Below are 22,500 nucleotides of genomic sequence, written 5' to 3' on the forward strand. Positions count from 1 at the left end.
CTCTCCATCTCTCTCTCCCCATCTCTCTCTCCCCATCTCTCTCTCTCTCCCCATCTCTCTCTTCATCTCTCTCTCCCCATCTCTCTCCCCATCTCTCTCTCTCTCCCCATCTCCTCTCTCTCCCATCATCTCTCTCCCCATCTCTCTCCCCATCTCTCTCTCTCCATCTCTCTCCCCATCTCTCTCTCTCCCCATCTCTCTCTCCCCATCTCTCTCTCTCTCTCCCCATCTCTCTCTCCATCTCTCTCTCTCTCTCCCCATCTCTCTCCCATCTCTCTCTCTCCATCTCTCTCTCTCCATCTCTCTCCCCATCTCTCTCTCCCCATCTCTCTCTCCATCTCTCTCTCTCCCCATCTCTCTCTCCATCTCTCTCTCTCCCTCTCTCTCTCTCTCTCCCCATCTCTCTCTCTCCCCATCTCTCTCTCTCCCCATCTCTCTCCCCATCTATCTCTCTCCCCATCTCTCTCTCCCCATCTCTCTCTCTCTCCCCATCTCTCTCTCCATCTCCCCATCTCTCTCTCTCTCTCTCCATCTCTCTCCCCATCTCTCTCTCTCCCCATCTCTCTCTCCATCTCTCTCTCTCCCCATCTCTCTCCCCATCTCTCTCTCTCTCTCTCTCCATCTCTCTCTCTCCCCATCTCTCTCTCTCTCCATCTCTCTCTCTCCCCATCTCTCTCTCTCCCCATCTCTCTCCCCATCTCTCTCTCCATCTCTCTCTCCCCATCTCTCTCTCTCTCTCTCCCCATCTCTCTCTCCCCATCTCTCTCTCTCTCTCTCCCCATCTCTCTCTCCCCATCTCTCTCTCTCTCTCCCCATCTCTCTCTCTCTCTCCCCATCTCTCTCTCTCCCCATCTCTCTCCCCATCTCTCTCCCCATCTCTCTCTCTCCCCATCTCTCATGGTAAACGTCCACATTAATGCATTATATATGCAGCCGATGATGTTGCCTGAGGATAGTGAAGTTGTCCCATAGTGCGCTGTCTCCCGGGGTGAGAAACAGAACGGTCTAATCAGTCCCCCCTCATTCCCAAACCTTGACCACTTTACTCTGCTTCTCTTACTCTAGAAGTCATGCTGATGCTATGAAGTGTCGTCCTGCATTAAACTCATATCTCCGCGTTTGCATTACGTTATTTCATTACAAATTAAGGATGTATTAGGATTTATGCAAGGCTTTAGGGCGAAAATGAAAATGGGTAAATTGAGACTCCTTTTTTTTTTTAATCTTGTAGGCAAATAATAGCCAAGTCGTATAGCTGTTTGCATTCATCAACTGTATTCCAAAAGCCAACGAACCCTGCTACAAAATCTGTCTTTCTACATTTGACCTTGTTCTTTCTCGATTCAAGGACATATGGAGTTAGTATAGGAATAAGGACATATGGAGTTATTATAGGAATAAGGACATATGGGGTTATTATGGGAATAAGGACATATGGAGTTATTATAGGAATAAGGACATATGGAGTTATTATAGGAATAAGAACATATGGAGTTATTATGGGAATAAGGACAAGAACATATGGAGTTATTATGGGAATAAGGACATATGGAGTTATTATGGGAATAAGGACATATGGAGTTATTATAGGAATAAGGACAAGGACATATGGAGTTATTATGGGAATAAGGACAAGGACATATGGAGTTATTATGGGAATAAGGACATATGGAGTTATTATGGGAATAAGGACACATGGAGTTATTATGGGAATAAGGACATATGGAGTTATTATAGGAATAAGGACATATGGAGTTATTATAGGAATAAGGACATATGGAGTTATTATGGGAATAAGGACAAGGACATATGGAGTTATTATGGGAATAAGGACATATGGAGTTATTATGGGAATAAGGACATATGGAGTTATTATGGGAATAAGGACACATGGAGTTATTATGGGAATAAGGACATATGGAGTTATTATAGGAATAAGGACATATGGAGTTATTATAGGAATAAGGACATATGGAGTTATTATGGGAATAAGGACAAGGACATATGGAGTTATTATAGGAATAAGGACATATGGAGTTATTATGGGAATAAGGACATATGGAGTTATTATGGGAATAAGGACAAGGACATATGGAGTTATTATAGGAATAAGGACATATGGAGTTATTATGGGAATAAGGACATATGGAGTTATTATAGGAATAAGAACATATGGAGTTATTATAGGAATAAGGACACGGACATATGGAGTTATTATAGGAATAAGGACAAGGACATATGGAGTTATTATGGGAATAAGGACAAGGACATATGGAGTTATTATGGGAATAAGGACATATGGAGTTATTATGGGAATAAGGACATATGGAGTTATTATAGGAATAAGGACATATGGAGTTATTATGGGAATAAGGACATATGGAGTTATTATGGGAATAAGGACATATGGAGTTATTATGGGAATAAGGACAAGAACATATGGAGTTATTATAGGAATAAGGACATATGGAGTTATTATAGGAATAAGGACATATGGAGTTATTATGGGAATAAGGACAAGAACATATGGAGTTATTATAGGAATAAGGACATATGGAGTTATTATGGGAATAAGGACAAGGACATATGGAGTTATTATGGGAATAAGGACATATGGAGTTATTATGGGAATAAGGACATATGGAGTTATTATGGGAATAAGGACATATGGAGGTATTATGGGAATAAGGACATATGGAGTTATTATGGGAATAAGGACATATGGAGTTATTATAGGAATAAGGACATATGGAGTTATTATGGGAATAAGGACAAGGACATATGGAGTTATTATAGGAATAAGGACATATGGAGTTATTATGGGAATAAGGACAAGGACATATGGAGTTATTATGGGAATAAGGACATATGGAGTTATTATGGGAATAAGGACATATGGAGTTATTATGGGAATAAGGACATATGGAGTTATTATGGGAATAAGGACATATGGAGTTATTATGGGAATAAGGACAAGAACATATGGAGTTATTATAGGAATAAGGACATATGGAGTTATTATAGGAATAAGGACATATGGAGTTATTATGGGAATAAGGACAAGAACATATGGAGTTATTATAGGAATAAGGACATATGGAGTTATTATGGGAATAAGGACAAGGACATATGGAGTTATTATAGGAATAAGGACATATGGAGTTATTATAGGAATAAGGACATATGGAGTTATTATAGGAATAAGGACAAGGACATATGGAGTTATTATAGGAATAAGGACAAGGACATATGGAGTTAGTATGGGAATAAGGACAAGGACATATGGAGTTATTATAGGAATAAGGACATATGGAGTTATTATGGGAATAAGGACAAGGACATATGGAGTTATTATAGGAATAAGGACATATGGAGTTATTATAGGAATAAGGACATATGGAGTTATTATAGGAATAAGGACATATGGAGTTATTATAGGAATAAGGACAAGGACATATGGAGTTATTATGGGAATAAGGACATATGGAGTTATTATAGGAATAAGGACATATGGAGTTATTATGGGAATAAGGACATATGGAGTTATTATAGGAATAAGGACAAGGACATATGGAGTTAGTATGGGAATAAGGACAAGGACATATGGAGTTAGTATGGGAATAAGGACAAGGACATATGGAGTTATTATAGGAATAAGGACATATGGAGTTATTATGGGAATAAACGGGGTAGATTTGTCTCTTAATCTTGTGGGCTGATAATATGTCATATTTCTAATCCAGTCAGGTCGACTACTGTGACTTCTCTTTCTGTCTGAAAATAACATTGTACTTTTTTTATTTTTAAATATCAATGTCATTTATCTTTACTTCTCTCTCCACAGAAAAAACAACGGACCAAAGAGCTGTCGACCCTGTTCCACTCCTATAACCCCTACCACCACAAGGTGAGACATCAGGCATGTCAATCCCTTCATGTCATTCACCTTTCTGAGGGATTGTGCAGGCGGGAGTTGTTCAGATGTCCAACTCTCCCCTTTCTCCTTTCTCAAAGCCTGAGAGGGGGATGTTCTGGTTGTTTATCCCTATGGTGTCCATTCCCATGGTGTCCATCCCTATGGTGTCCATCCCTATGAGTGTCCATCCCCATGGTGTCCATCCCCATGGTGTCCATCACTAAGGTGTCCATCCCCATGGTGTCCATCCCCATGGTGTCCATCCCTATGAGTGTCCATCCCCATGGTGTCCATCCCCATGGTGTCCATCCCTATGAGTGTCCATTCCTATGGTGTCCATTCCTATGGTGTCCATTCCCATGGTGTCTATCCCTATGAGTATACATTCCTATGGTGTCCATCCCTATAGTGTCCATTCGTATGGTGTCCATTCCCATGGTGTCTATCCCTATGGTGTCCATCCCCATGGTGTCCATTCCTATGGTGTCCATCCCTACGGTGTCCATCCCCATGGTGTCCATTCCTATGGTGTCCATCCCTACGGTGTCCATCCCCATGGTGTCCATCCCTATGGTGTCCATCCCTATGGTGTCCATTCCCATGGTGTCCATCTCTATGGTGTCCATCCCTATGGTGTCCATTCCTATGGTGTGTCCATTCCCATGGTGTCCATCCCTATGGTGTCCATCCCCATGGTGTCCATCCCTATGGTGTCCATCCCATGGTGTCCATCCATATAAGTGTCCATTCCTATGGTGTCCATCCCCATGGTGTCCATCCCTATGGTGTCCATCCCTATGGTTCCCATCCATAGGTGTCCATCCCTATAAGTGTCCATACCCATGGTGTCCATCCCCATGGTGTACATTCCTATGGTGTCCATCCCTATAAGTGTCCATTCCTTTGGTGTCCTTGTTTCCAGTATACGGTGTGCAGAGTGAATCATACACTGTGAATCATTTGGTCCTATACAGAGGATGTGAGTAGAGTCCCAAAGGAAATACACTGTGAATCATTTGATCCCATACAGAGGATGTGAGTAGAGTCCCAAAGGAAATACACTGTGAATCATTTGAGAGTTCGATGCAGTAGTCTGGTTGGGACCTAAAGAGCTCAGCATTTCAACAACATGTTTGTTCTATTAAATCATTGTTGTCTATACGTTGCACGTATAGGCTGTGACTTAGAATTAAATACAAATTAAACAACTTATGACTTATTATTGCCTTTTGAATTCAGTTTAAGAATGAATTTCTAGAAACAGGAGTTTGGCCAGTCTGTCTTCAGGCTGATGTGATGGTTCCTGGAGAGCCGGCCAGCAGAATATTTTATCCTGTATTTGTTATGGATCCTCATTAGTTCCTGTCAAGGCAGCAGCTACTCTTCCTGGGGTTTATTATGGATCCCCATTAGTTCCTGTCAAGGCAGCAGCTACTCTTCCTGGGGTTTATTATGGATCACCATTAGTTCCTGCCAAGACAGCAGCTACTCTTCCTGGGGTTTATTATGGATCCCCATTAGTTCCTGCCAAGGCAGCAGCTACTCTTCCTGGGGTTTATTATGGATCCCCATTAGTTCCTGTCAAGGCAGCAGCTACTCTTCCTGGGGTTTATTATAAATCCTGACAGGAGATGGAGGGAGGAGACTGACTGGAGATGGAGAGAGGAGACTGACTGGAGATGGAGTGAGTAGACTGACTGGAGAGAGGAGACTGACAGGAGATGGAGAGAGGAGACTGACAGGAGATGGAGAGAGGAGACTGACAGGAGATGGAGAGAGGAGACTGACAGGAGATGGAGAGAGGAGACTGACTGGAGATGGAGAGAGGAGACTGACTGGAGATGGAGAGAGGAGACTGACTGGAGATGGAGAGAGGAGACTGACAGGAGATGGAGAGAGGAGACTGACAGGAGATGGAGGAGGAGACTGACTGGAGACAGACTGGAGGTGGTGAGAGGAGACTGACTGGAGATGGAGAGAGGAGACTGACTGGAGATAGAGAGAGGAGACTGACAGGAGATGGAGTGGAGACATTCTGGAGATGGAGTGAGTAGACTGACTGGAGAGAGGAGACTGACAGGAGATGGAGAGAGGAGACTGACTGGAGATGGAGAGAGGAGACTGACTGGAGATGGAGAGAGGAGACTGACTGGAGATGGAGAGAGGAGACTGATAGGAGATGGAGAGAGGAGACTGACAGGAGATGGAGGAGGAGACTGACTGGAGACAGACTGGAGGTGGTGAGAGGAGACTGACTGGAGATGGAGAGAGGAGACTGACTGGAGATAGAGAGAGGAGACTGACAGGAGATGGAGTGGAGACTGACTGGAGATGGAGTGGAGACTGACTGGAGATGGAGAGAGGAGACTGACTGGAGATGGAGAGAGGAGACTGACTGGAGAGAGGAGACTGACTGGAGAGAGGAGACTGACAGGAGATGACAGGAGATGGAGAGAGGAGACTGACAGGAGATGGAGGAGGAGACTGACTAGAGACAGACTGTAGGTGGTGAGAGGAGACTGACTGGAGATGGAGAGAGGAGACTGACTGGAGATAGAGAGAGGAGACTGACAGGAGATGGAGTGGAGACTGACTGGAGATGGAGTGGAGACTGACTGGAGATGGAGAGAGGAGACTGACAGGAGATGGAGAGAGGAGACTGACAGGAGATGGAGAGAGGAGACTGACTGGAGATGGAGAGAGGAGACTGACTGGAGATGGAGAGAGGAGACTGACAGGAGATGGAGGAGGAGACTGACTGGAGACAGACTGGAGGTGGTGAGAGGAGACTGACTGGAGATGGAGAGAGGAGACTGACTGGAGATGGAGAGAGGAGACTGACTGGAGATAGAGAGAGGAGACTGACTGGAGATGGTGAGAGGGCTTTGTACACTACGTGATATCCTAACTTTATTGAGACGTACGTGATATCCTAACTTTATTGAGACGTACGTGATATCCTAACTTTATTGAGACGTACGTGATATCCTAACTTTATTGAGACAGGAGATGTGATGTTTTAATGAAGCAGGTTCTTGACTAATGGTTGCCTGATTGTCAGACACAACTCTTAGTTCTCTCTCCCAACTAAATTAAATCACCGTCTAGAATTAACTGTCCATCGCTGTCATTCTCTTCAACAGTCTTAATCGGTTTGACCTGCGTGGAGGTTTTCTGTTCGTGTTTAACTCTGTGGTGAAATCTCCTGCAGCTTCTCTCCTACGGTCTTAATGAACAGAAAGGAAGGAAACTCACACATCCTCTGGAATGACATGTCTTCCTCCCACACACACACATACACACACACGTGTACATACACGAGCACACGGACGCAAGCCCACAAACACACACACACACACACACATATGTGTACATACACACACAGTTCCGGGAGAGTGTGTGGAAACGGAGACAGAGGTGTGTGTGTGTGTGTGTGTGTGTGTGTGTGTGTGTGTGTGTGTGTGTGTGTGTGTGTGTGTGTGTGTGTGTGTGTGTGTGTGTGTGTGTGTGTGTGTGTGTGTGTGTGTGTGTGTGTGTGTGTGTGTGTGTGTGTGTGTGTGTGCGTGGAAGTGAAGAAACATGCTAAAGCCTCAGATATTTGGTCTGTCAGGTCCCTGCTGTATTGTGCCTTTGTGTTAACAACATTTATCTGTCTTTCTCCACACATCTGTTGTGACAGGGATTTTTCTCTCTCTAAGAGTTGCCATTGTTTTGTCAATTTGTAGGAAATGTTACTTCCTGTGTGACTCGTGGATTCTTGTCTCGCTAGTCTGAATGTAATACTCACTAAATGTAAAGTCTCTGAATGTAATACTCACTAAATGTAAAGTCTCTGAATGTAATACTCACTAAATGTAAAGTCTCTGAATGTACTACTCACTAAATGTAAAGTCTCTGAATGTACTACTCACTAAATGTAATACTCACTAAATGTAATACTCACTAAATGTAAAGTATCTGAATGTAATACTCACTAAATGTAAAGTCTCTCAATGTAATACTCACTAAATGTAAAGTCTCTGAATGTACTACTCACTAAATGTAAAGTCTCTGAATGTACTACTCACTAAATGTAAAGTCTCTGAATGTAATACTCACTAAATGTAAAGTCTCTGAATGTAATACTCACTAAATGTAAAGTCTCTGAATGTAATACTCACTAAATGTAAAGTCTCTGAATGTAATACTCACTAAATGTAAAGTCTCTGAATGTACTACTCACTAAATGTAATACTCACTAAATGTAAAGTCTCTGAATGTACTACTCACTAAATATAATACTCACTAAATGTAAAGTCTCTGAATATAATGCTCCCTCAATGTAAAGTCTCTGAATATAATGCTCCCTCAATGTAAAGTCTCTGAATATAATGCTCCCTCAATGTAAAGTCTCTGAATATAATGCTCCTCAATGTAAAGTCTCTGAATATAATGCTCCCTCAATGTAAAGTCTCTGAATATAATGCTCCTCAATGTAAAGTCTCTGAATATAATGCTCCCTCAATGTAAAGTCTCTGAATATAATGCTCCTCAATGTAAAGTCTCTGAATATAATGCTCCCTCAATGTAAAGTCTCTGAATATAATGCTCCCTCAATGTAAAATCTCTGAATATAATGCTCCCTCAATGTAAAGTCTCTGAATATAATGCTCCCTCAATGTAAAGTCTCTGAATATAATGCTCCCTCAATGTAAAGTCTCTGAATATAATGCTCCCTCAATGTAAAGTCTCTGAATATAATGCTCCCTCAATGTAAAGTCTCTGAATATAATGCTCCCTCAATGTAAAGTCTCTGAATATAATGCTCCCTCAATGTAAAGTCTCTCTGATCTGAGTTTGAAGTAGCTAACATCATCCTGAGGCCCTTCCTTACATGGCCAGTGCCCACAGTGGGTCTGTTGATTGAAATTAGCATGTTGTAAAGCACAGATTACACACATATCTGAATAGTTTTAATAATGTCCTCCTCTCCCTGTTCTGCATAGCCTCCCTCTGTTACACACACACACACACATGGCCACTCTGTTACACACACACACACACACACACACACACACACACACACACACACACACACACACACACACACACACACACACACACACACACACACACACACACACACACACACACCCCGGCCCCTCTGTTACACACACACACACACACACACACACCCCGGCCCCTCTGTTACACACACACACACACCCCGGGCCACTCTGTTACACACACACACACACACACACACACACACACACACACACACACACACACACACACACACACACCCCGGCCCCTCTGTTACACACACACACACACACACACACCCCCCGGGCACCTCTGTTACTGGGGTAATTACATGAAATAGCGGGGTTTGTCCCCAGATGTTATTGCTGACATGCCTCATAATGGCAGCCTTAAAGACACATCAGTGTAAATAAGAGCTGAGTCGACTGCTTCACCCAAACAGTCCCGTTGTTTATACGACTGTTATATATCTATCGGCCACATTAGATAAACATGGACCAGTTGATTACTCACCGTGTAAAGTCCTGGCCAACTATGAGACGTTTCCCAAAATGGCACCCTATTCCCGGTATAGTGCACTTACCCCTATGGGACCTGGTCGAAAGTAGTGCACTAGATAAGGGAATATAGGGTCCCAATTAAAGCCGCTGGCGTGGGTTAATGTAGCCACAGATTAGAGCAGCACCTAAAACACATCTCTACTGGTGTTGTGGTGCACATCACTTTTATGGTCGTCGTAGAGCAGTGGAGAATTACAGTAACATTAGTGGTGGTTTGGTTCGTTCCCTGGAGGTTTTTACAAATGGATTTTGTCCAGTATAAATGTACAAGGAGGGCCTCCCAGGTGGCGCAGTGGTTAATGGCGCTGTACTGCAGCACCAGCTGTGCCACCAGAGACTCTAGGTTCGCGCCCAGGCTCTGTTGCAACCGGGAGGTCCGTGGGGCGACCACAATTGGCTTAGTCGTCCGGGTTAGGGAGGGCTTGGTCGGTAGGGGTGTCCTTGTCTCATCGCGCACCAGCGATTCCTGTGGCGGGCCGGGCGCAGTGCACGCCAACCAAGGTTGCCAGGTGCACGGTGTTTCCTCCGGCACATTGGTGCGGCTGGCTTCCGGGTTGGAGAAGCAGTGTTAAGAAGCGGCTGGCTGGGTTGTGTATCGCATGACTTTCAACCTTCGTCTCTCCCGAGCCCGTATGGGAGTTGTAGCGATGAGACAAGATAGGAGCTACTAACAATTAGGGAGAAAAGGGGGGGGTATTTTTACAACGAAATTGGGGAGAAAAAGGGGTAAAATGAAAAATAAATGTGGCAATCTGCAGACATCTGCTAGGAATAACTGACGCTTCTTCCCTGTTGGCCGACGTAGAGCTGAATGGTAGTTGTTTAGTTGTTGGGTGGGAGTCAATCACCACCTTCCGGAGACACCTGAAACCCCACCTCTTTAAGGAATACCTAGGATAGGATAAGTAATCCCTCTCACCCCACCCCCCCCTAAGTTTTAGATGCACTATTGTTAAGTGACTGTCCCACTGGATGTCATAAGGTGAATGCACCAATTTGTAAGTCGCTCTGGATAAGAGCGTCTGCTAAATGACTTAAATGTAAATGTAAATGTAGTTGGGTGGCAGTTGGGTGGTAGTTGGGTTGTTGTTGGGTGGCAGTTGAGTGGTAGTTGAGTGGTAGTTGGGTTGTTGTTGGGTAGTTTTTGGCTAGTTATTGGCTAGTTATTGGGTGGTTGTTGGGTGGTAGTTGGGTTGTTGTTGGGTAGTTTTTGGCTAGTTGTTGGGTGGTTGTTGGCTAGTTGTATCAATACATCCTATTGGCTAGTTGTTGGGTGGTAGTTGTTGGGTAGTTTTTGGCTAGTTATTGGGTGGTTGTTGGCTAGTTGTATCAATACATCCTGTTGGCTAGTTGTTGGGTGGTAGTTGAGTGTAGTTGGGTGGTAGTTGGGTGGCAGTTGGGTTGTTGTTGGGTAGTTTTTGGCTAGTTGTTGGGTGGTTGTTGGGTGGTAGTTGAGTGGTAGTTGAGTGGTAGTTGGGTGGTAGTTGGGTGGTAGTTGGGTTGTTGTTGGGTAGTTTTTGACTAGTTGTTGGGTGGTTGTTGGGTGGTTGTTGGGTGGTTGTTGAGTGGTAGTTGGGTGGTAGTTGGCTAGTTGTTGGGTGGTAGTTGAGTGGTAGTTGGGTGGTAGTTGGGTTGTTTTTGGGTAGTTTTTGGCTAGTTGTTGGGTGGTAGTTGGGTGGTAGTTGAGTGGTAGTTGGGTGGTAGTTGGGTTGTTTTTGGGTAGTTTTTGGCTAGTTGTTGGGTGGTTGTTGAGTGGTAGTTGAGTGGTTGTTGGGTGGTAGTTGGCTAGTTGTTGGGTGGTAGTTGGGTGGTAGTTGGGTGGTTGTTGGGTGGTTGTTGGCTAGTTGTTGGGTGGTTGTTGGGTGGTAGTTGGGTGGTTGTTGGGTGGTTGTTGGCTAGTAGTTGGGTGGTAGTTGGGTGGTTGTTGGCTAGTAGTTGGGTGGTAGTTGGGTAGTTATTGGGTGGTTGTTGGGTGGTTGTTGGGTGGTAGTTGGGTGGTTGTTGGGTGGTTGTTGGGTGGTTGTTGGCTAGTAGTTGGGTGGTTGTTGGCTAGTAGTTGGGTGGTAGTTGAGTGGTAGTTGGGTGGTAGTTGGGTTGTTTTTGGGTAGTTTTTGGCTAGTTGTTGGGTGGTTGTTGGCTAGTTGTTGGGTGGTTGTTGGGTGGTTGTTGGGTGGTTGTTGGGTGGTAGTTGGCTAGTTGTTGGGTGGTTGTTGGGTGGTTGTTGGGTGGTTGTTGGCTAGTTGTTGGGTGGTTGTTGGGTGGTTGTTGGCTAGTTGTTGGGTGGTTGTTGGCTAGTTGTTGGGTGGTAGTTGGCTAGTTGTTGGGTGGTAGTTGGCTAGTTGTTGGGTGGTTGTTGGGTGGTTGTTGGGTGGTTGTTGGCTAGTAGTTGGGTGGTTGTTGGCTAGTAGTTGGGTGGTTGTTGGGTGGTTGTTGGCTAGTAGTTGGGTGGTAGTTGGGTGGTTGTTGGCTAGTTATTGGGTGGTTGTTGGCTAGTTATTGGGTGGTTGTTGGCTAGTTGTTGGGTGGTAGTTGGGTGGTTGTTGGCTAGTTGTTGGGTGGTTGTTGGCTAGTTATTGGGTGGTTGTTGGCTAGTAGTTGGGTGGTAGTTGGGTGGTTGTTGGCTAGTAGTTGGGTGGTAGTTGGGTAGTTATTGGGTGGTTGTTGGGTGGTTGTTGGGTGGTTGTTGGGTGGTAGTTGGGTGGTTGTTGGGTGGTTGTTGGGTGGTTGTTGGCTAGTAGTTGGGTGGTTGTTGGCTAGTAGTTGGGTGGTAGTTGAGTGGTAGTTGGGTGGTAGTTGGGTTGTTTTTGGGTAGTTTTTGGCTAGTTGTTGGGTGGTTGTTGGCTAGTTGTTGGGTGGTTGTTGGGTGGTTGTTGGGTGGTTGTTGGGTGGTAGTTGGCTAGTTGTTGGGTGGTTGTTGGGTGGTTGTTGGGTGGTTGTTGGCTAGTTGTTGGGTGGTTGTTGGGTGGTTGTTGGCTAGTTGTTGGGTGGTTGTTGGCTAGTTGTTGGGTGGTAGTTGGCTAGTTGTTGGGTGGTAGTTGGCTAGTTGTTGGGTGGTTGTTGGGTGGTTGTTGGGTGGTTGTTGGCTAGTAGTTGGGTGGTTGTTGGCTAGTAGTTGGGTGGTTGTTGGGTGGTTGTTGGCTAGTTGTTGGGTGGTTGTTGGGTGGTTGTTGGCTAGTTGTTGGGTGGTTGTTGGCTAGTTGTTGGGTGGTAGTTGGCTAGTTGTTGGGTGGTAGTTGGCTAGTTGTTGGGTGGTTGTTGGGTGGTTGTTGGGTGGTTGTTGGCTAGTAGTTGGGTGGTTGTTGGCTAGTAGTTGGGTGGTTGTTGGGTGGTTGTTGGCTAGTAGTTGGGTGGTAGTTGGGTGGTTGTTGGCTAGTTATTGGGTGGTTGTTGGCTAGTTATTGGGTGGTTGTTTGGTTGTTGGGTGGTAGTTGGGTGGTTGTTGGCTAGTTGTTGGGTGGTTGTTGGCTAGTTGTTGGGTGGTTGTTGGCTAGTAGTTGGGTGGTAGTTGGGTGGTTGTTGGCTAGTAGTTGGGTGGTAGTTGGGTAGTTATTGGGTGGTTGTTGGGTGGTTGTTGGGTGGTTGTTGGGTGGTAGTTGGGTGGTTGTTGGGTGGTTGTTGGGTGGTTGTTGGCTAGTAGTTGGGTGGTTGTTGGCTAGTAGTTGGGTGGTAGTTGAGTGGTAGTTGGGTGGTAGTTGGGTTGTTTTTGGGTAGTTTTTGGCTAGTTGTTGGGTGGTTGTTGGCTAGTTGTTGGGTGGTTGTTGGGTGGTTGTTGGGTGGTTGTTGGGTGGTAGTTGGCTAGTTGTTGGGTGGTTGTTGGGTGGTTGTTGGGTGGTTGTTGGCTAGTTGTTGGGTGGTTGTTGGGTGGTTGTTGGCTAGTTGTTGGGTGGTTGTTGGCTAGTTGTTGGGTGGTAGTTGGCTAGTTGTTGGGTGGTAGTTGGCTAGTTGTTGGGTGGTTGTTGGGTGGTTGTTGGGTGGTTGTTGGCTAGTAGTTGGGTGGTTGTTGGCTAGTAGTTGGGTGGTTGTTGGGTGGTTGTTGGCTAGTAGTTGGGTGGTAGTTGGGTGGTTGTTGGCTAGTTATTGGGTGGTTGTTGGCTAGTTATTGGGTGGTTGTTGGCTAGTTGTTGGGTGGTAGTTGGGTGGTTGTTGGCTAGTTGTTGGGTGGTTGTTGGCTAGTTATTGGGTGGTTGTTGGCTAGTAGTTGGGTGGTAGTTGGGTGGTTGTTGGCTAGTTGTTGGGTGGTTGTTGGCTAGTAGTTGGGTGGTAGTTGGGTGGTTGTTGGCTAGTTATTGGGTGGTTGTTGGCTAGTTGTTGGGTGGTAGTTGAGTGGGCGATGTAGCAGTGATCAGGGAATTTGCCTTAATAGACTGTCTGCTAATCAACCAGTAGCAGAGAGCAGCCAAGGTACAACTCACCTGAGACAGTCAGTCTGGAGGCTGCTGGCAAACACACACACACACACACACACACACACACACACACACACACACACACACACACACACACACACACACACACACACACACACACACACACACACACACACACACACACACACACACACACACACACACACACACACACACACACACACACACACACACACACACACCACACACACACACCGTGTTCTGTCCCGTTGCTGTATAAAGTCTCTTAGCCAGTTGTCAGGCAGCGTCCTGCTCCAGTTGTCAGGCAGCGTCCTGCTCCAGTTGTCAGGCAGCGTCCTGCTCCAGTTGTCAGGCAGCGTCCTGCTCCAGTTGTCAGGCAGCGTCCTGCTCCAGTTGTCAGGCAGCGTCCTGCTCCAGTTGTCAGGCAGCGTCCTGCTCCAGTTGTCAGGCAGCGTCCTGCTCCAGTTGTCAGGCAGCTTCCTGCTCCAGTTGTCAGGCAGCGTCCTGCTCCAGTTGTCAGGCAGCGTCCTGCTCCAGTTGTCAGGCAGCGTCCTGCTCCAGTTGTCAGGCAGCGTCCTGCTCCAGTTGTCAGGCAGCGTCCTGCTCCAGTTGTCAGGCAGCGTCCTGCTCCAGTTGTCAGGCAGCGTCCTGCTCCAGTTGTCAGGCAGCGTCCTGCTCCAGTTGTCAGGCAGCGTCCTGCTCCAGTGTGTTTGCCATTCAGTCAGTCCCTGTCCAAACCACCCACTGATAGACAAGAGTAACACAACAAAGGGACCAAGTGCTACGTGTTCATCTCCTCTCCGGCTGCTCACGTTTACCTGAGGCCTGGGATGTATTAATGCCTTATGTAGTGTTCTGTTGAATGGACTACAGGATGTATTGATACCTGATGTAGTGTTCTGTTGAATGGACTACAGGATGTATTGATATGTGATGTAGTGTTCTGTTGAATGGACTACAGGATGTATTGATACCTGATGTAGTGTTCTGTTGAATGGACTACAGGATGTATTGATACCTGATGTAGTGTTCTGTTGAATGGACTACAGGATGTATTGATATGTGATGTAGTGTTCTGTTGAATGGACTACAGGATGTATTGATACCTGATGTAGTGTTCTGTTGAATGGACTACAGGATGTATTGATATGTGATGTAGTGTTCTGTTGAATGGACTACAGGATGTATTGATACCTGATGTAGTGTTCTGTTGAATGGACTACAGGATGTATTAATGCCTGATGTAGTGTTCTGTTGAATGGACTACAGGATCAGTACCTAGTGGGGTGCAGTTCACACGGTCTCTCTCCCGGTCAGTACCTAGTGGGGTGCAGTTCACACGGTCTCTCTCCCGGTCAGTACGTAGTGGGGTGCTGTTCACGCGGTCTCTCTCCCGGTCAGTACCTAGTGGGGTGCAGTTCACACGGTCTCTCTCCCGGTCAGTACCTAGTGGGGTGCAGTTCACACGGTCTCTCTCCCTGTCAGTACGTAGTGGGGTGCAGTTCACACGGTCTCTCTCCCTGTCAGTACGTAGTGGGGTGCTGTTCACACAGTCTCTCTCCCGGTCAGTACGTAGTGGGGTGCAGTTCACACGGTCTCTCTCCCGGTCAGTACGTAGTGGGGTGCTGTTCACGCGGTCTCTCTCCCGGTCAGTACGTAGTGGGGTGCAGTTCACACGGTCTCTCTCCCGGTCAGTACCTAGTGGGGTGCTGTTCACACTGTCTCTCTCCCGGTCAGTACCTAGTGGGGTGCTGTTCACACTGTCTCTCTCCCTGTCAGTACGTAGTGGGGTGCAGTTCACACGGTCTCTCTCCCTGTCAGTACCTAGTGGGGTGCAGTTCACACGGTCTCTCTCCCTGTCAGTACCTAGTGGGGTGCAGTTCACACGGTCTCTCTCCCTGTCAGTACGTAGTGGGGTGCTGTTCACACAGTCTCTCTCCCGGTCAGTACCTAGTGGGGTGCAGTTCACACGGTCTCTCTCCCTGTCAGTACGTAGTGGGGTGCTGTTCACACAGTCTCTCTCCCGGTCAGTACCTAGTGGGGTGCTGTTCACACAGTCTCTCTCCCGGTCAGTACCTAGTGGGGTGCAGTTCACACGGTCTCTCTCCCTGTCAGTACGTAGTGGGGTGCTGTTCACACAGTCTCTCTCCCGGTCAGTACCTAGTGGGTACTAGTGGGATGCCATGGCAACACCATGGTGATGGGCACAGCACCCTGGGTCTCGTTGTAATTCATGTCCAAGAGACACATGTTTCCCCTGGTACATGATGTGCCTGTCTGTTGAGTAGGAACATCATGGAGCTCCCTCCCAGTCCCATCTGGGTTGAGTAGGAACATCATGTAGCTCCCTCCCAGTCCCCTCTGGGTTGAGTAGGAACATCATGGAGCTCCCTCCCAGTCCCATCTGGGTTGAGTAGGAACATCATGGAGCTCCCTCCCAGTCCCATCTGGGTTGAGTAGGAACATCATGTAGCTCCCTCCCAGTCCCATCTGGGTTGAGTAGGAACATCATGGAGCTCCCTCCCAGTCCCCTCTGGGTTGAGTAGGAACATCATATAGCTCCCTCCCAGTCCCATCTGGGTTGAGTAGGAACATCATGGAGCTCCCTCCCAGTCCCCTCTGTTTAGGAACAACAAAGGCTTGACCTAACACCACAATGTTTGTTTTTTGTGTGAAATGGAAAATATTAGTTATAAGAGAGAGAGAGAGAGAGAGAGGGAGAGAGAAGAAAGAGAGAGAGAGAGAGAGAGAGAGAGAGAGAGAGAGAGAGAGAGAGAGAGAGAGAGAGAGAGAGAGAGAGAGAGAGAGAGAGGAGAGAGAAGAAAGAGAGAGAGAGAGAAGAAAGAGAGAGAGAGAGAGAGAGAGAGAGAGAGAGAGAGAGAGAGAGAGAGAGAGAGAGAGAGAGGGAGAGAGAGAGAGAGAGAGAGAGAGAGAGAGAGAGAGAGAGAGAGAGAGAGAGAGAGAGAGAGAGAGAGAGAGAGAGAGAGAGAAGAAAGAGAGAGAGAGAGAGAGAGAGAGAGTTTAGTGATTTGTTAATTTGTTAGGTAATTAATTCTAGAGGTTGTATTTTTTATGTGTTCAATCAGAAGTATACCTGAATGAGATGATGATGTTATCTCTATCAGAAATACAGCTTCTTGGAATCATTATAAATCCACCCCCTAATCTGATGGATTACTAGGTATGATCGGTTTTAAACCTGTTATTGTCTGGGCCTTTTGATGTGCAGGGTGTACCTGGACCTAACCGTATAGACAGGCCCTGGATAGACTGATAAAAGGCCTGGAATGAATACATATAGCAGAATGCCTGTTTGATGGTGTATGGACTGATGCGTACATGGAGCAGAATGCCTGTTTGATGGTGTATGGACTGATGCGTACATGGAGCAGAATGCCTGTTTGATGGTGTATGGACTGATGCGTACATGGAGCAGAATGCCTGTTTGATGGTGTATGGACTGATGCGTACATGGAGCAGAATGCCTGTTTGATGGTGTATGGACTGATGCGTACATGGAGCAGAATGCCTGTTTGATCCTGTGTATGTGTAATCCACACTAATCCCCCTGGCAGAGAAGACAGAGAAGATGGATTTCAAAACAGATGTTTTCTTCAGTCTTCTCTTCTTCATCGTGACTGAGCCCCAGTTGTTGTTTTGTTGTTTGCTCTCACATGCCTCTTTCTCTCCTGTATGTGTAATCCACACTCTCCCTCAGAGAAGACAGAGAATGGATTTCAAAGCAGATGTTTTCTTCAGTCTTCTCTCTGTCTCTGTCTCTGAGCCCCTCTCTCTGTTTTCTCTGTTTGTCTCACATGTTCTCTCTCTCTCTCTCTTTCTCTCTCTCTCTCTCTCTCTCTCTAAAGTCCCTCCCTGAAGTCTTACTCCAAGTATACAGGAAGTGTTGTGTGTTTTAACAGAGGGAAGAGCTTTGTTGTAGGGAACGATGTTTGCACAATTAAGACGCTATTGTAAACAACACTTTTTGTATCTGGGGTAACCAACCTGATCTCATAAACTATACGTCACATAGTAAACGTAAATCCACACTCAAATTAGTATGATATCTTACGTTTGGTATGGCGCTACATAAGGCGGATGGTTACTTAAGGCAAAAATGAAAGTAGGGTGGATGGGTGGATGTATAATGCGAACATCTAGAAACCCAAAGTTGCGAGTTCCAATCTCATCATGGAACACTTTAGCGTTTTGGCTAATTAGCAACTTTTCAACTACTTAGCATGCTAGCTAACCCTTTTTTACTAACCTTAACCCTTTAACCTAACCCTTAGCCTAGCTAACGTTAGTCATCTAGCTAACATTAGCCACCTAGCTAGAATTCGTTACCAATAATATAAATGTAACCTGTAAAGTGTTTTATGAACTGGAAAAAAATGCTTATTTCTTTCAAACTTTGAGCACAAATTTGTTTCATCCCTGTCAGTGAGCATTTGTCATTTGCCAAGATAATCCATCCACCTGACAGGTGTGTCGTGTCTTTACTATCATTAAATTGAAGACATAGTTTTATCAAAGACTCCCTGTAATTAGTATAACGCGATCAAAGTAATTAATTGTGTAACTGTAATTAACTAGGAAATAGGGGGCACCAAGGAAAGTATTCAGTTTACAAAGTTATAATGTCCCAATATAACCTTTCACATATTTTCATATCTGATCAATAGTCTTCTGATAAATGATTTATTTATTTTACCTCACGTTAGCCTCATTCCAAACGTCGTAAATTGTTGGTTATCTGCACAAACCCAATCTTCATTATGAGTCATCCATGCATCAATTGTCTTAAATCATTTATTTATTACTAACTAAGTAATTCACAGCAATGCATAAACAAACAGTAAATATGGTTACGTGAAATGATAGAATGTGCCCCTAGTGGGCTAAACCGGTATGGTAGGAGAATGTGCCCCTAGTGGGCTAAACCGGTATGGTAGGAGAATGGCTAAACCGGTATGGTAGGAGAATGTGCCCCTAGTGGGCTAAACCGGTATGGTAGGAGAATGTGCCCCTAGTGGGCTAAACCGGTATGGTAGGAGAATGTGCCCCTAGTGGGCTAAACCGGTATGGTAGGAGAATGTGCCCCTAGTGGGCTAAACCGGTATGGTAGGAGAATGTGCCCCTAGTGGGCTAAACCGGTATGGTAGGAGAATGTGCCCCTAGTGGGCTAAACCGGTATGGTAGGAGAATGTGCCCCTAGTGGGCTAAACCGGTATGGTAGGAGAATGTGCCCCTAGTGGGCTAAACCGGTATGGTAGGAGAATGTGCCCCTAGTGGGCTAAACCGGTATGGTAGGAGAATGTGCCCCTAGTGGGGCTAAACCTAGTGGGGTATGGTAGGAGAATGTGCCCCTAGTGGGCTAAACCGGTATGGTAGGAGAATGTGCCCCTAGTGGGCTAAACCGGTATGGTAGGAGAATGTGCCCCTAGTGGGCTAAACCGGTATGGTAGGAGAATGTGGGCTAAACCCCCTAGTGGGCTAAACCGGTATGGTAGGAGAATGTGCCCCTAGTGGGCTAAACCGGTATGGTAGGAGAATGTGCCCCTAGTGGGCTAAACCGGTATGGTAGGAGAATGTGCCCCTAGTGGGCTAAACCGGTATGGTAGGAGAATGTGCCCCTAGTGGGCTAAACCGGTATGGTAGGAGAATGTGCCCCTAGTGGGCTAAACCGGTATGGTAGGAGAATGTGCCCCTAGTGGGCTAAACCGGTATGGTAGGAGAATGTGCTAGTGGGCTAAACCTAGTGGGCTAAACCGGTATGGTAGGAGAATGTGCCCCTAGTGGGCTGAACCGGTATGGTAGGAGAATGTGCCCCTAGTGGGCTAAACCGGTATGGTAGGAGAATGTGTCCCTAGTGGGCTAAACCGGTATGGTAGGAGAATGTGTCCCTAGTGGGCTAAACCGGTATGGTAGGAGAATGTGCCCCTAGTGGGCTAAACCGGTATGGTAGGAGAATGTGCCCCTAGTGGGCTAAACCGGTATGGTAGGAGAATGTGCGGTATGGTAGGAGAATGTGCCCCTAGTGGGCTAAACCGGTATGGTAGGAGAATGTGCCCCTAGTGGGCTAAACCGGTATGGTAGGAGAATGTGCCCCTAGTGGGCTAAACCGGTATGGTAGGAGAATGTGCCCCTAGTGGGCTAAACCGGTATGGCGGCTTGTTAGACAGAGGGGCAATGGGGGGTCGACTTGCAATCAATATATATATATTTATGCTCAGTGTGTCGTCTTGATCGCTGGTGAGAAGTCTTTCTTTTGTAGAATTGTCTCTCTCCCTCTCTCTGTCTTGGTTAGAGGGGATAGTTGAAAGTGACATTCGTTATAGAATGGATGTTTCGGCGGTTGTCGTTCTTCGCGTTCAATTATGCCGAATTCCTAGCTGCAGAGACTAGTAATCAATATCAAAGACCATAAGCCGCCGGAGTATTTCTGTCTGTAATAATCCCTTTTGTGGGTGAAAAACTCATGCTTATTGGCTGGGCCTGGCTCACAAGTGGGTTGTCCTATGCCCTCCCAGGCCCCCACCTATAGCTACGCCCCTGCCCAGTCATGTGAAATCCATAGACAAGACTCCATAGACTATTGAAAATCAGTCATCAATCACAATGAAAAGACTATTGAGAATCAGTCATCAATCACAATGAAAAGACTATTGAGAATCAGTCATCAATCACAATGAAAAGACTATTGAGAATCAGTCATCAATCACAATGAAAAGACTATTGAGAATCAGTCATCAATCACAATGAAAAGACTATTGAGAATCAGTCATCAATCACAATGAAACGACTATTGATTATCAGAACCATCAATCAGAATGAAAAGACTTGATTATCAGATTTTTGTGTTTAGGACCAATGGCCCTGGTCGCTGTTGCTTAATGCTGCCTCCCCTGATGCACACCAGAGCAGGCACACACACACACACACACACACACACACACACACACACACACACACCACACACCACACACACCACACACACCACACACACCACACACACACACACACACACACACACACACACACACACACACACACACACACACACAGGGGTCCGTGACATTCATCAGTGTTGGCAGGCTCGCCAGTCAGCCATGTTGGAGTCCTGTTCTGTGTTGTTCTTCTTCTGTGGTTTCATGTTTATCCTCTGATAATCTCCTGCTCCCATTTCCTTTGTGCCTCAACCTGAGTCTGCGTCGCAAACGGCACTCTAATTCCCTACATAGTGCACTACCCAACGTGCCCTGGTCAAAAGTAGTGCCCTGTACAGGGACTATATTTGGGACGCACGGGCTAAGTCTGAGTGTGAGGTGAGCAGAACTGAGAGAATCCCCTGGGTGGTGGGTGACATGGATGGAAACAGGCACTTTAGCTTTGGTAGGGGGCGTCTTGGTCTGTCACGCTGGGTGTTTGTACCCACGCTCCTCAGCCACACTGTCATCTGGTGTCAGTTATTCCCAGCTGGCTCCGGTCCCCTCTGTTGAGCTCCCATCACGCATCACTTCGCTCCGAGGTGTGTGTGTGTTGTGTATTGTGTGTGTGTGTGTGTGTGTGTGTGTGTGTGTGTGTGTGTGTGTGTGTGTGTGTGTGTGTGTGTGTGTGTGTGTGTGTGTGTGTGTGTGTGTGTGTGTGTGTGTGTGTGTGTGTGTGTGTGTGTGTGTGTGCACTTCGCTACACTCTGCCACCGAGTCAAGGTGAGCGAGGTGTTCCTTAGTGAGCCGAGTGTGGCCTGTCTTCACACACACACACACACACACACACACACACACACACACACACACACACACACACACACACACACACATTCACACAGACACATGTCTGTCTGTTCCACTCTGAGAGAGACAGAGACATACTGCTGTACTGTAGTGACAGAGACAGAGACATACTGCTGTACTGTAGTGAGAGACAGAGACATACTGCTGTACTGTAGTGACAGAGACAGAGACATACTGCTGTACTGTAGTGACAGAGACAGAGACATACTGCTGTACTGTAGTGACAGAGACAGAGACAGAGACCTACTGCTGTACTGTAGTGAGAGAGACAGAGACATACTGCTGTACTGTAGGTGTCATTGTGTCTAGTTATTGTAGTCAGTATTGTGTAGTTATTGTAGTCAGTATTGTAGTCAGTATTGTGTAGTTATTGTAGTCAGTATTGTGTAGTCAGTATTGTGTAGTTATTGTAGTCAGTATTGTGTAGTCAGTATTGTGTAGTTCTTGTAGTCAGTATTGTGTAGTTCTTGTAGTCAGTATTGTGTAGTTATTGTAGTCAGTATTGTGTAGTTATTGTAGTCAGTATTGTGTAGTCAGTATTGTGTAGTTATTGTAGTCAGCATTGTGTAGTTAGTGTAGTCAGTATTGTGTAGTCAGTATTGTGTAGTTATTGTAGTCAGTACTGTGTGGTTATTGTAGTCAGTATTGTGTAGTTATTGTAGGCAGTACTGTGTAGTCAGTACTGTGTAGTTATTGTAGTCAGTACTGTGTAGTCAGTATTGTGTAGTTATTGTAGTCGGTATTGTGTAGTCAGTATTGTGTAGGTATTGTAGTCAGTATTGTGTAGTTATTGTAGTCATTATTGTGTAGTCAGT

General features: G+C 46.0%; 1 protein-coding gene across 1 annotated transcript in view; it reads left to right on the plus strand.

Moving 5' to 3' along the window:
- LOC124017685 (threonylcarbamoyladenosine tRNA methylthiotransferase-like) overlaps positions 1–22,500 on the plus strand; it is a 197,120-nt gene that overhangs the window by 28,456 nt on the left and 146,164 nt on the right. Inside the window, exon 3 of the mRNA XM_046332950.1 lies at positions 3,845–3,907. Coding sequence (XP_046188906.1) covers positions 3,845–3,907 — 63 coding nt within the window. The remainder of the gene's footprint in view (positions 1–3,844; positions 3,908–22,500) is intronic.

The sequence above is a fragment of the Oncorhynchus gorbuscha genome, unplaced genomic scaffold (assembly GCF_021184085.1).
Source record: "Oncorhynchus gorbuscha isolate QuinsamMale2020 ecotype Even-year unplaced genomic scaffold, OgorEven_v1.0 Un_scaffold_308, whole genome shotgun sequence".
In the NCBI taxonomy this organism is placed as follows: Eukaryota; Metazoa; Chordata; class Actinopteri; order Salmoniformes; family Salmonidae; genus Oncorhynchus; species Oncorhynchus gorbuscha.